The sequence below is a fragment of the Ovis aries genome, chromosome 4 (genome assembly GCF_016772045.2).
Source record: "Ovis aries strain OAR_USU_Benz2616 breed Rambouillet chromosome 4, ARS-UI_Ramb_v3.0, whole genome shotgun sequence".
Lineage (NCBI taxonomy): Eukaryota > Metazoa > Chordata > Mammalia > Artiodactyla > Bovidae > Ovis > Ovis aries.
This window is the reverse complement of record NC_056057.1, coordinates 42,455,078-42,469,627: the sequence shown is the minus strand read 5'-3', so window position 1 is coordinate 42,469,627 and position 14,550 is coordinate 42,455,078. Positions and strand designations below refer to the sequence as shown.

The following is a 14,550-nucleotide window of genomic DNA, read 5'->3' as shown; positions in this document are numbered from 1 at the left end:
TTTAGTATCTGATAATTTCAGCCCTCTGTCCCCAGTATTCTTTTTCAAAATGTTTCTAGGTATTTCTGCTTGTTATTTTCCCAGATCAGTATTTGAGTTATTTATAGTAGTAGTCTGGTTTTTATTTGAGAACCAGGATGATGAAGAAGTTATATTGTTTTTGAGTCTGAGAAATAATGATTTATATATGTGGAAAGTGATACTTACCTTAATTTGAAATATATTATGTCCCTCCAGCACAGTATTTTTCTACTTTACTCAGTTCATGTATCATTCATTACATATTTAACTGTCTTTTGACAATAGGTTCTATTGTCCATACAAAGAACACTTAAATATTTATTTTATTGATTTGATATTTTAAGATACATACATTTGTAAAATTAATAAATACATGTTATATTTATGTAATATATTGTAATTTCTTTTTTTGACTTAATGAAGCTCATGCTTACGGCAATTTAGTCAAGTTTTGCCATCTGCAATTTAAAATTAGATTATTTTATTTTTAGCACACCCTTCCCCCATTTCCTTGTCTCAGTCATTTTTACTTTAGTTACAGTTCTGTTTTTAGAGGGAAAAAAAAAAGTTTTATGTTTATTTTTTAATTAAAGCAATTCTTTAATGTCTGGGATTAGCACCAGGAGCTGTGGAGAGGTGATTTCACTATTCTCAGTATTTCCTATTTAGTACACTAACTTTGGTAAAAGCTGTATAGTCGTTTTAAATTTATAGGAGTGATTTATGCTATAGAAATGTGGTAGATTAAATATAGGAGCATTTCTCATTGTATGTGGTGTTCAGTGTTGTTAACTAATAATATTAATGAAAATAATTATTCAAAACCATTGAAACAAAGGATTTCTATGTGTATATCCATCATGACATCAATATATTGATATTTTCCCTGCAGCCAAAATTTTGAAGGTGTCAGTTTTTTAACACTCCTTGAGCATATTCTTTAGCCTCTATCGTAAAGGGCTTTCTGATGATTTCTGTTTAAACTCTCCTTCTGATTCATAAATTCTGTCTGCTGGATCACAATAAGTAATCATGTAGCCTTTGCTTAAAATTTCAGTCTTTCCCTCTCCCTCCATTTCTTGTTTTTTAGGTGGCTTTGGTTGTTAAAAAGTGCTTTTATTGAATTGAAATCTCTCCTTTGCCCTAAGAATTCTTTTTCTGCTCTGTGTCTAAGCACAACGTCTACTTCTTCCCTTTAATGAACCTTGATATATCAGAAATCAGAAAACAGCCATATGTATTGTCGCTGAGTAACAGGTGCTCGCTCATCGTCAGTGTGGGAAAAGAGGCTATTATGCATCTCTTGACATGATAGCAGATAGCATTTCTTATCTCTTTTCTGAGTTCCCCAAATGCCCAGTTTGTATGAACTAGAACTTCCATTCTTCAAACCATCTTATTTGCATTTAGTTCTTAGTCATTTAAAAACATACCAACTTGGCTACATTCACAGATTTTTTTTCTTGATACTTGCAAGTAATTGCCTGATAAGTAAATTTCTTCTTAACTTCACAAACAAGAGTCCTTACAAGCTGTTTTACTTACCTGTAGCCCTTCAGTGATACCTATCAGTTTTCTACTCTGCATCACGCTGTTTTGGTGCACTTGAGTTTTTCTTTCTTAAATGTTCTTAGTAACGTCACTACCTTAGTCGTGTCCGACTCTTTGCAACACTGTGGACTGTAGCCCACCAGGCTCCTATGTCCATGGAATTCTCTAGGCAAGAATGCTGGAGTGGGTTGCCATGCCTTTCTCCAGGGGATGTTCCCTACCTGGGGCTCTAACCTGGTCTCCTACATTGCAGGCAGATTCTTTACCATCTGAGCTACAGGGAAGCCCTAAATGTTCTTAAATAACATTCTACGTGAATCTTGAAAATACTTCAGTTGATGATAAGATAGGACTTGTCATCATTCTACAATTTTCAAATGTGTCTTATCTTAGGCGGTGGCTACTTAGTAACTATTGACTAATATGTGTGATTGGGTGAGGTGACTAATTACCTGTGGAACTCCAGATAAATTGCGCAGTCTTCCTGTGCATCGGATTCTTTTTATATAAAACCTAAAGTAAGAATAATTTTAAAAGTACCTTCCAGCTTATATTTATTCCTTAAAGCTCATCTGTAGACATCTGAATATCCTGCTAATGACTTGGGAGTATTCCAATTTATTTATTAAGGAAAAGAGACTTCTTAACATTTTTGTGAAGAGGAGGTATTTTTGAATACTACAGAGAGAATACAGTTTATAAATAGCGTTTCCACAGTTTCCCAAGTCTTTTCTTCAGGCTTCTTGCCTGGTAAGTTTGAAGAGAATGTGATCTTATGACCCATACCAGTGGGCATTAGTCTTTTCTATCAAAAAATTTTATGGAAATTGAATAAATGCATCATAATGAAAGCTCATTTAAGTGAAAAGCACTTTTCTAAAATGGATAGAGAAAAGTATGTTTGATGTCACTTAGTTAAAAATAAAAATGACCAAATTTAGAAATTTCTTATATGTAAGTCATTATTTGGAAAACTGAGTAACTATTTACTGGAATAAGGTAAATGGTGCTAAGAACGACTTGAAATCGTGTTTTGTTGGAGTTTATTAAGGATCTTGTACACGTGTTACTTGCTTGCATGCATTTCTCCTGTGATTTACTAAAAAGGGAAACATATGCTTGAATAATATGTTCCCATGCTGAGTGACTTAATTATTTCTCATGATGGGTTCCATCTGAAAAGAAAATGTTTCTCAAATTGGCAGTAGAATGAATTTATATTGTCAGTTGGTACCCGCTGCTAGCCTGTGTCACCAAATGCTTCCCTTCTGTACACTATATCCTGAGATGTGCCATCACTTTGTAAAGAGCTACTACACCAGGCTGGAAAGATGCCCCTAGAGAAAAGTTAGGAATGGTCTACCCAGTTAACATAAGCTGCAAATCCCAGCCCAACAATCTTTGTGACGATGGTATCCTCACATCTCCCTTATTTTGTGTTAACCATGTGATTACCCAAAGACTAGAATTGTGTTGTAGAGCACTCTTACCACTACTTGTTTGTGGCTATTGAGTGTGTGAAATGTGCCTGATCGGAATTGGGATGTGCTGTCTGTATAAAAGAAATACCAAGTTTCAAAGAGTAAATATCTAAGTTTATATTGGTTAAATGTTGAAATATATTTTATATACAGGTGATATAAAGTATTGTGGAAATGAATTTTACTTTTTTTTTTTACACTTTTTAAAATGTGCTGTTAGAAAATTTAGAATTCCATCAGTGGCTTAGATCTCTTGGACAATCCTGACTTAGTGGGTTTTATTACCTATATTACCTATTACCTATCAGAATAACTGTAACTGTTGTAGACTCTGGGCTTCCCAGGTGGCACTAGTGGTAGAGAACCTGCCTGTCAATGTAGAACAGATAAGAGATGGGGGTTTGATCCCTGGGTTGGGAAGATCCCCTGGAGGAGGGCATGGCCACCCACTCCAGTATTCTTGCCTGGAGAATCTCATTGACAGAGGAGCTTTACGGGCTACGGTCCATGGGGTCGCAGAGTTGGACACGACTGAAGCGACTTAGCACACATGCGTTGTAGGCTCAGCACTTAAGTAGAATTTAATTTTATGTGCAGTATTCCTCCTTTTAAAAACTTTTGCATGCTATCTTCTGTATGCATCATGAGTTATTTCTACTTCAGAGCTGTGTTTGTTTCCTATGCTTGGATTAGCAAACACCTATCACCACTTCTGGACCCAGTGATGTTAATGTATACACACTTTAAGGTATTCTGAAATCTCAGACTATTCTGTGGAACTATTCTTGCTTTATTCCACATTACTTCTTCCTTATCTGAGTTTATTATGCCTCTACAAAGTATATCACAGAGCTGACAATTCAGTTCTGAAAATAACTTCTAATGGTGTCATGTGTTTTTTAGATTAGAAAACATTTTGGTGATGGGAGGCAAAGAATACAATCTTCTGTTTGGTCACAAGTGAACATCTTCCATGCACGGCTGACTGTCAGTGGGTAGTTGGTTAATATATTCCCTCATGAGCTGTCTCGTCGTCGTTTGAGCTTTCTGGTGCCTTGATAGCTGTTACTAATATCACAAAACATGGACACATGACTTAAGATTGTGCTTTTTTGATTAAGCCAATTTTTAAAATGGTATTTTAGGGAAATCCAAGTTATGACACCAACAGACAGCATAAAGGAAATTCATGATTGTACCTTTTGTAATCAACAATGTATTTTATCTGTAGTGTCTTTTTACTTTTTAAATAAAAATGGCCTTTGAATGTTCAGGATGATGCCCGCCAACTCTTTGTGCTTGCTGGTGCTGCCGAGGAAGGTTTTATGACTGCAGAACTTGCTGGAGTTATAAAGAGACTGTGGAAAGACAGTGGTGTACAAGCCTGCTTCAACAGATCCCGAGAGTACCAGCTTAATGATTCTGCAGCATAGTAAGTAACCATAACTTCATGATCATGAATAGTTACTTGCAAGTCAAATATACCTCCAAGTCAGTTTTAATGCAGAATTGGCTGACACGTTCTTGTACAATTCAAGGTATTCACGATGACAATATTTGAACACTTTTTCTGTCTCTGTGTGTGTGTGTTTGCAGGTAGCAAGGCTCATATTTCTTTTGTGTTCAAAAATTGTCTCAGGGGACTCATGCTTATGTAACTAACTCTAATCATGCGGCATGGAACTGTATCCAGTATACTTCCAAGAAAGTATTTGGAATTTCCCAAAGTTTACTCTGAATTTGGGTAGACCTCTAGTTTGCCTGGGACCAGCCAAAGGGAAGGGTAACTAATGTGAGTGCTCTTCATTTACTAACATGCCTGGGAAGTCACGTGTCCAGTGACAGGCACCTTGAGTCACAGGCAGCCTGTTTGAAGGGGTGTACAGTGATAGCATCAAGATATTCTTATTGATGAAAATAAAGGAGCTGTAAACTTGACAATTGTCAAGTATATGTGCTGTGTTGCATTAGACATTGTTTATATTAATAGATATCAAACTGCAGTTTCTAGAAGAAAAATTTGCCCCAATTTTCTAGGTGGTGGCCTCAGAAAGTCTATAAAGTAAGTTTTGATAAAACCTAGTCAGGGAGTTTTCTGTTTGGTGATCTGCATAGGGAAAAAAAAAATCAAGAATTTATTTCCATTATTTGGCACACATACTCAGCAATGTCAAAGATGATACTCTGAGTAGAAACAAGTGCCTTATGCTTATTTATTTTCCAAAGTTAGTTTTCTTGACAGAGGTCTTGGCTCTCAGGGTAGAAGATGCCAAGTATTAGAAGGTCTAATTTTGCTTTTCACTTTGCCACAGTGAAAAGCAAATGGGTGTGGCTGCTGAGAACCTAATTATAGTATCGTCATGTGTTGCACGTCAGTATGCTCGGCATTACGTTAATGATTTAGTGTGAGTGAAGAAGTAATACAAGATATTGTGTAATCTGTCATAATTTTTATAGCGCTATATTTTTAACATGTATTTTTAGTGTTTTACAAGTGTATAAGCCATATGTATTATTACATGGGTATAACATCTTATTGACATGTAGTTCATCTCTCCATCTGGTGTCCAGACTTTTTACAAGGAAATATTCTTTGACTCAGTGGGTAGGCCTTTGTCTCCATGCTGTGTACTCATGATCTGCGGTATTATTTTTCCCTAGCTCTCACAGATTTACACGTATTTTGAGGTAATATTATTTATACTTAACATTGAGGACTATTTGATTTTCTTTTTTAAATCTGTGCCACTAAACTGTAAACTCAGTAAGGTCTGTTTGCCCAGTATTCTATCTCCATTACCTGATACATAGTCATCACACAATATGCCCTTATATTAATAAGCCAAACTTTCCAGAAGCTAGAGGAAAAATTTAGAAAAAAATTTTCTTAGTGCAAAACACAACTCTTGGTCCACAGTACTTGCTTTGGCACCACCAGAACCTACAGAAAGATCAAAGCGGAAATTACTCATGGTGAGTAACTTGCTCTGAGCTGAGCCCAGCAAGAGGAGCTATTTGAATAATTAAGGGGTGCTTCTCAGGGACAGTAGATTAAAGTTCACTTCCCCCTATCTTCCTGGATGGATGTCCCACTTCCCGCCAAGTATATTTGCCCAGACCCCCTGTCCTGTGCACAGTGCTTGGAGTCACTTTGGCTCTCCGTTATTTCATTACTAATAGTTCTGATCTTAAGATGGCCAAGATGGAGCCATTTTTCAAGAATGAAGGCAGTCATGAAACTCATTATTCTCCTTGATAGTTATAAGGCATCTTGATTTCTGAATTCTTGACTGGAGATAGAGGGTGCTGCCAAGTTGCCCAGTAAGACCACCTAAGCATCCATCTATGAAAAATTTGTGATCTTTTAAAACAACTGGAGTTTTTCACAGTGCCCATTTTTCTTTTTTGTCTTGTTGAAATATAAATGTGCATTATTTTTAGAGGCTAATAGAACTATAGCAGTGTTAAGCAAATAAATGTTTATATGAGTAATCAGAACATAGTGTAAATAAGAACAGCTCATTATTTCAAAGGGACAGTTAGGAAACTCTTGTCATGGCCTGTTTTAAGTCAGATTTTATTACAGTAAAGTGAGCTTTAATATATGTGGAACTAAAAACAGATAAAATAGATTATCAACAATGTGGTAATACATTATTTTAAAATACAGATAAACTATCATCTCTGTGTATTCTAGTATCAACATCACATACATATACTTGTCTGTAACATTTTGATTACTAATTCAGTAGATGGCTTTCCAAGTCCATCTCTACAAATCATATATTTATTGAGCTCATTTTGTGGATAAGTCCTCATTCTGAATGGCTAAAGAACACTTTGAGAGGGCAACATCAATTAAAGTTGCAAAAGTTGGTGCTTCTGTAATGAACCCTGAGGTATTTGCTAAATTATCTTGAACTGTTCCATTATAGTATTAGAAAACACTGCAGTCATGCTCCCCACATTCAGGTGACCTTAGGATTAATTCCATGCATAGCCTAGTAGTGGACTTATGTTCCAAGATACAAGATGTGACTGTTCCTACCTCCTTACTACGCTTTTTCTGATGTGAATAACTTTCCCTTTTATCCATGTACCTTTCAGATTTCTGTTACACTCCTCACCTCACTCTCCAATAAGCCCTCTTCTTAACCACTCACGTTCACCTTAATCTCTCTATACCTGTACTGTGTGTAACATTATTGATTCTACTGCATAATTGGACACAAAAGAATTGCATAGTATGATACCACTACATTTTTATAGCACAACATATTCTGCATTATTGGCAGAGAGAGTTGAATGAGTGGCTGAAACCAGAAATAAAATATGAAGGTTGATTCATAGAGCCAGTGAAATGTAGAGTACAGGAGCATGTGTAGTGTTTTTCTGTATAACTTAAGGCTAGTTGAAAAGGAACAATACTGAATTCAGCCTTTGGCCTTTCTCAAAAAGGAAGGCTTTCTACAATAACTCCTCAACAAAAAAATGTTTAGAAAATAAACACAGTGGTACATCAAAAAAATGTAATAAAGAGTTTTTAGAGACAAATTCATGGCTTGCAGTGAGTTCTGGTGCTTATGGAGTTTTGGGGCTGGAGAAGTATAAACATTTTCATTTCAGAGAGAGTTGTGTAAGATACAGATTTTAAAAAAACTTGCGGTGATCTGTAGTACTTTATGCATCAAAATGTTTTGCTCTTTGATTTAGATGATCTTTATTGATAATGTTAACTATTAGCATATTGTTTATTTTTCAGCTATTTGAATGATTTGGACAGAATTGCACAACCAAATTATATTCCAACTCAACAAGATGTTCTCAGAACTCGAGTGAAAACCACAGGAATTGTTGAGACCCATTTTACTTTCAAAGATCTTCATTTTAAGTGAGTAGCTTCAAAGTATATAATATATGAATTCAGATATATAATACAAAATACAATGTTTAAGGGAAAAAAGGTATAAAAGGGTTTAAAATTTAGAGTTGGAAATTACAAAAAATGTTTTTCAGGTCCAAAGAGGGATATTTTTATTTAAGAAAAAGTAACCATGCAGATTTCTTTTGCCTGTATTTTTCACAGTGGCTTAAATAAAAATAGGTTTTGGTTTTTATTTTTAAATATAAACTACTGCTCTAATACTGTATATTTTGGAAAAGTGTTGCCATCTATTTTTAGGTTTTACTGACAGAATATATGCTGATTTATGTAAATGTTTTTAAAAGCTACCTTTTTAAAATTTTTCACAAAGATTTTTACGCACACTTACATTTCTACTATTTCATGATGAAAAATGTTCGTTTAACTTACAGTGTACTATAACTTATTGAGGTCTGAACAGAGAAGCATTGAATGGTAGCCTATAGAATGAAAGGGATCCTGAAATTCATTTTGTCTTGTTTGCTCATTTTATAATGAACCAAGTTCAGGGAATTTCAGTTAAACATTGAAAATTGTTACTTATTGAAAAAAGAAAAACAAAATGTGAGAAAAACTGCTGAATTTTGCTCGTTAATTCCAGTGCTCTGAAACAGTATGATAACAAATCAGAATTTCTGAAACTATCTTAAAAAGAGGTTTCTAGTCAGAGATTAAAAAGAAATATTCGTCAGCTCACCTCAAAGAAGCTCAATATTACACATTGTGGGGAGCACAGCTAAATATGCAACTATACCTCTGAGTCTCTCCATAAGTATTTTAAATATAATACATCTGTTACTAGCATTCATCACTACATTATCCCACATTCAGTGATTCATGTAATTGAGTTTTCCAGGAAATTAAAATTTAATTTCAGTTTTCCATGGCAGCTTCCCTCTCAGAAGCAAACACTACCTTGCTTTCTTAAACAGAGATACAGATCATAATTAGTTTATCTGAGCATGTAACTTTTGGTACTATAATATGGTACTGTTTTGTATTTGCTTGTAATTTTTTTCTCCTCTCCCTGCTGGTATTATCTTTTATTTACTGAAATCATTTGCCTTATTTTAGTTTGCTTACTATTTGTAGAATATTACATAGCCAAACTCAGGAATATTAAAATAGCATTATTTTAAATCATCTGATTTGTCTTACTTGATTACTACTGCTGGATTTATTTTAAAATTATGCAATGATTTTAAGTATAAGGAAGTTCAGTGTTTGACTTGTAAGGTTTATTGCATTTTTTAAAAATCCTAGTACACCTTAAATTCTGATTTTTTTAAAAAAATTTCTTTTTAACCTTGCTTTACAACCGTATTTGGTAGCAATCTTAAATTATGTTCAGATCATCACTTTATTCTAACCGTGAAATCTGAGGAAAAAGTACCTGGGGTTAAGGTTACCAAATAAGGATTCTGGACTTGCCCTTGCTAGGTAAAGGCAAACGTGTTTAAGATTCTTAATAGATTGTTCCAATCTTGCCCAGTGTCAGAGGTTTATACATAAAATGGGTTATTATCTGTGAAAGAAAAACATAGAGGTGACAGCTCTGTAAATGATGGGAAATGGCAAAGGTAAATATTACGCCAATTATTTGGTGCTTCAGGCAATCTGTGTTAAATTCAGTCATGTTCTTGGGTAGATGCACTATAAATACTTCCAGACCATACTCATCACTTCCAGCCTCGATTTCCCGAAGTTGTCATTTCAGCATCAGGCAGATTGTTCTCATGATCCTTCCAGGAACCTTGCTCTGTTTAGTCTTCTTGGGTGACGTAAAGTTTCACAGGATGTTTTTAGTCACTGTTTTCACTTGCTGACTTAAACATAGGTCTGTCAGGAACTTCAAATAAACTTTGTCTTATTTTGGATTTGAATTGTTAAATTACTATCATTGCTAACATATGGTTCCAAGTATGCTTTTTATATATTTAAGAGTCTCAGAAAAATGAAGACAAAAAATGTGCTTAGAACAATTCTACTGGAAACTCCTGTGTTTTATTCTTTTGTGTGTTGTGTGGTATAAATTCGTTGTCTAATTTTTTAACTGCTGATACAAAATTTTAGTTTCACTTGTTTTGTGGTATGGGAATTAACAAATTTAAAATGAGGCAACAAAGCTTTATAACTTAGGAATATATGCTATCACCTCTGTGACCAGGCATTTATGGACAGTGTCTATGAGGATTATTTTGCTTTAAAGAATCAACAGTTTTTTTGGTATTTTGTTACATTTTTGTTGAAAATAGAATTTTCTAATAGAAGGGATACTTTATCATTGCAATATGTTTCTGTTCCTTTTCTGTAGTCATGTAAATGTGCAGTTGGTTTTGGGGTGGAAAGTCATTTATGGGGTAGTGTTCATGTATAGTCAGTTAGCATTGCCCCAGTCTTGGTCACAGTGATATCAAGTAACAGTCTTGAGAGTAAGTCAGCACAGTTCAGGATCTTCAGTACATTCCCTTCCACCTTCCCTCCCTCCCCCTCTTCCCTAAAGAAAGACATCTAAGAAAGCTCAATTTCACTCCCTGTTTAATACTAGTCAATAGTCTCTGCATATGAAGGAGAACATATTATAATCATTTTTTGTTTTGGGTTAAATGGAAATTCAGAATTTGAAGATAATTTTAATACATGTGTGAAACAATGAATAATGCTCTGTGTACAGTCTGATCCTTCGTTGTATTAATTCTTGGTCATTTTTGCTCGAGTTAGGCCAGTGATTCTCAAAGTCCAGTCTGCAAATCAGCAGCATCAACATCACACATAACGTTTGAGAAGCACTGGCTTAAAGAGTCTTTGTTTATGTTAGGCTTTGCTGGTGGCTCAGATGGTAAAGAATCCACCTGCAATGCAGGGGATCCAGGTTTGATCCCTGGGTTGGGAAGATCCTCTGGGGAACAGAACATCTACCCACTTCAGTATCCTTGCCTGGAGAATTCCCATGGACAGAGAAGCTTGACAGGCTATAGTCCATAGGTTCACTTATGATCAATAATGAATGACCCTCTTTCATTCATAAATTAAATTGAAGAGATTGTTTCTGTATTCATACTACTTATCAACTTAAAGCTCTTTTATATTTAACATTCCCAGAGCATAACTGGAAGGTCTATATCTTTAACATGTTAAAATTAGTCTGTTATTGATCCATATATAATATTAGAGAATGCTCTAATTTCACTCTTTTTACATGTAGCTGTCCAGTTTTCCCAGCACCACTTTCTCCATTGTATTTTCTTGCCTCCCTTATCTTAGATTAACTGACTGTAGGTGTGTGAGTTTATTGCTGGGCTTTCTGACCTAGTCCCTTGATCTGTATTTCCGTTCTTGTCCCAGTATCATGCTATCATGGTATTTTGAATACTGAAGCTTTGTAGTATAGTCTGAAGTCAGGGAGTCTGACTCCTCCAGCCTCATTTTTCTTTCTCAAGATTACTTTGGCTATTTGGGATCTTTTGTGTTTCCATATAAATTTTAAAGTTTTTTAGCTCTAGTTTTGTGAAAAATAGCATTGGTAAGCACTAGTCTATTACTGCTTAAAAGTGTTTTAAAATACTCTGTAGACACAGTTCATTGTTTCATTCAAGAAATACTTATGCATTACATTTGTTCGTCCAGTGGAGGCCAAAACAAAGTCTTTGTCTTTACATCATTGTAGGGTTGTGGGATGAGAGGAAATGAAATACATATTTAGTATTCAGAGGGTGGTAACTGCTATGATGAGAACAGCAAGATGGCATATACTAGCTAGCTCCCTAAAGCTTCTGTAACAAATTACCACAAATTTGTGGCATAAAACAACAGAAATTTATTCTGTGATAGTACTTGAAGCGAGAAATTAGTTTGTTAGCAGGATTATGCACTTCCTGAAGGCTAAAAAAAAAAATCTAATTCTCATCAAAATCACTTTTAATATCTGTATTTCTAACCAACCATATTTCAAGGTATTTTGGACTTTTTCTATCAAATTGTTCAAAATTCTTCCAACCTTTCTCTACTGCCCACATCCAAAGCCACATCCACAGGAGTATTTGATTTACTGCATTACCCAAATCTGGGTACTAAACATGTGTCACTTAGGGTTCTCGATGAAACAGCCTGTTCAGTTTAGTTCAGCTCAGCCATGTCTGACTCTTTGCAACCCCATGAACCGCAGCACGCCAGGCCTCCCTGTCCATCACCAACTCCCAGAGTCCACCCAAACCCATGTCCATTGAGTCAGTGATGCCATCCAACCATCTCATCCTCTGTTATCCCCTTCTGCTTCCACCCTCAATCTTTCCCAGCATCAGGGTCTTTTCCAATGAGTCAGCTCTTCGCATCAGTTGGCCAAAGTATTGGAGCTTCAGCTTCAACATCAGTCCTTCCAGTGAACACCCAGGACTGGTCTCCTTTAGGATGGACTGTTTGGATCTCCTTGCAGTCCAAGGGACTCTCAAGAGTCTTCTCCAACACCATAGTTCAAAAGCATCAATTCTTCGACACTCAGCTTTCTTCACAGTCCAACTCTCACATCCGTACATAACCACTGGAAGAACCATAGCCTTGACTAGATGGACCTTTTTTGGCAAAGTAATGTCTCTGCTTTTTAATATGTTGTCTAGGTTAGTCATAACTTTCCTTCTAAGGAGTAAGCGTCTTTTAATTTCATGGCTGCACTCACCATCTGCAGTGATTTTGGAGCCCAGAAAAATAGTCAGCCACTGTTTCCCCATCTATCTGCCATGAAGTGATGGGACTGGATGCCATGATCTTAATTTTCTGAATGTTGAGCTTTAAGCCAACTTTTTCACTCTCCTTTTCACTTTCATCAAGAAGCTCTTTAGTTCTTCTTCACTTTCTGCCATAAGGGTGGTGTCATCTGCATATCTGAGGTGATTGATATTTCTCCCGGCAATCTTGATTCCAGCTTGTGCTTCTTCCAGCCCAGCATTTCTCATGATGTACTCTGCATAGAAGTTAAATAAGCAGGGTGACAATATACAGCCTTGACTTAGTCCTTTTCCTATTGGAACCAGTCTATTCCATGTCCAGTTCTAACTGTTGCTTCCTGACCTGCATACAGATTTCTCAAGAGGCAGGTCAGGTGGTCTGTATTCCCATCTCTTTCAGAATGTTCCACAGTTTATTGTGATCCACACAGTCAAAGGCTTTGGCATAGTCAATAAAGCAGAAATAGATGTTTTTCTGGAACTCTACTACTTTTTCCATGATCCAGCAGATGTTGGCAATTTGATCTCTGGTTCCTCTGCCTTTTCTAAGCCCAGCTTGAACATCAGGAAGTTCACGGTTCATGTATTGCTGAAGCCTAGCTTGGAGAATTTTGAGCATTACTTTACTAGCATGTGAGATGAGTGCAATTGCGTGGTAGTTTGAGCATTCTTTGGCATTGCCTTTCTTTGGGATTGGACTGAAAACTGACCTTCTCCAGTCCTGTGGCCACTGCTGAGTTTTCCATATTTGCTGGTATATTGAGTGCAGCACTTTCACAGCATCATCTTTCAGGATAGAAATAGCTCAACTGGAATTCCATCACCTCTACTAGCTTTGTTCATAGTGATGCTTCCTAAGGCCCACTTGACTTCACATTCCAGGATGTCTGGCTCTAGATGAGTGATCCCACCATCATGATTATCTGGGTCGTGAAGATCTTTTTGTACAGTTCTTCTGTGTGTTCTTGCCACCTCCTCTTAATATCTTCTGCTTCTCTTAGGTCCCTACCATTTCTGTCCTTTATTGAGCTCATCTTTGCATGAAATGTTCCCTTGGTATCTCTAATTTTCTTGAAGAGATCTCTAGTGTTTCCCATTCTATTGTTTTCCTCTATTTCTTTGCATTGATGGCTGAGGAAGGCTTTCTTATCTCTCCTTGCTATCAAGAACCTGGCTTACCTGACAGTGGGTGTTGGTTTGCAGTGCAGGACAGCAGGCTTAGGTAGATATTAATTTTGCAGTATTGAGGCAGAATTTTTTTCTTCTATGAAACTTCAGCTTTTGCCCTTAAGGCCTTTCAACTCAATAGATGAGGTCTGCCCACATTATCAAGGATAAACTCCTTTAGTGAAAATCAACTGATTGTAGATACTAAGCATAACAATAAAATACCTTCACAGCAGCACCCAAATTAGTGCTTGATTAAGTAACTGCATATGCTAGGCTAGCCAAATTGATACATAAACCAACCATCAACAGAGGGAAAATGTGGGAGAGGGAGGGTTCTGTTGTTATTTTACATGGAGTGGTATATGACATATGATCAGAGAAGTTAGCTAAAATATATTATTTTTTTTGTAATGTAGTCTTCAAATTGTGTTCCTTGGCAGTTTAACAGATGGGTAATCATTTTAATTTTTTTTTGTTTGATCTTCATTACCAGCTGTCCTTTTTGCATCTTACCCATTTTAATTTAGTGTGTGGTAGAATCATTTTGTTATATAGCATACTTAAACTTAATGAACAATTTACCAGGTAGACTAATAGAATACCACTTAAATGATGATAAAACTAACTAGTATTGTTACTTTTATATTGAGTACAAATCTGATGCACTTGGATTTGGTTTATA

At 36.0% G+C, this 14,550-nt stretch overlaps 1 protein-coding gene across 1 annotated transcript in view; it reads left to right on the top strand.

The window, feature by feature from the left end:
• Positions 1-14,550, top strand: part of GNAI1 (G protein subunit alpha i1) — a 107,377-nt gene that overhangs the window by 79,357 nt on the left and 13,470 nt on the right. Inside the window, exons 4-5 of the mRNA XM_015095247.4 lie at positions 4,328-4,485; positions 7,816-7,944. Of these exons, the coding sequence (XP_014950733.1) occupies positions 4,328-4,485; positions 7,816-7,944 (287 nt within the window). The remainder of the gene's footprint in view (positions 1-4,327; positions 4,486-7,815; positions 7,945-14,550) is intronic.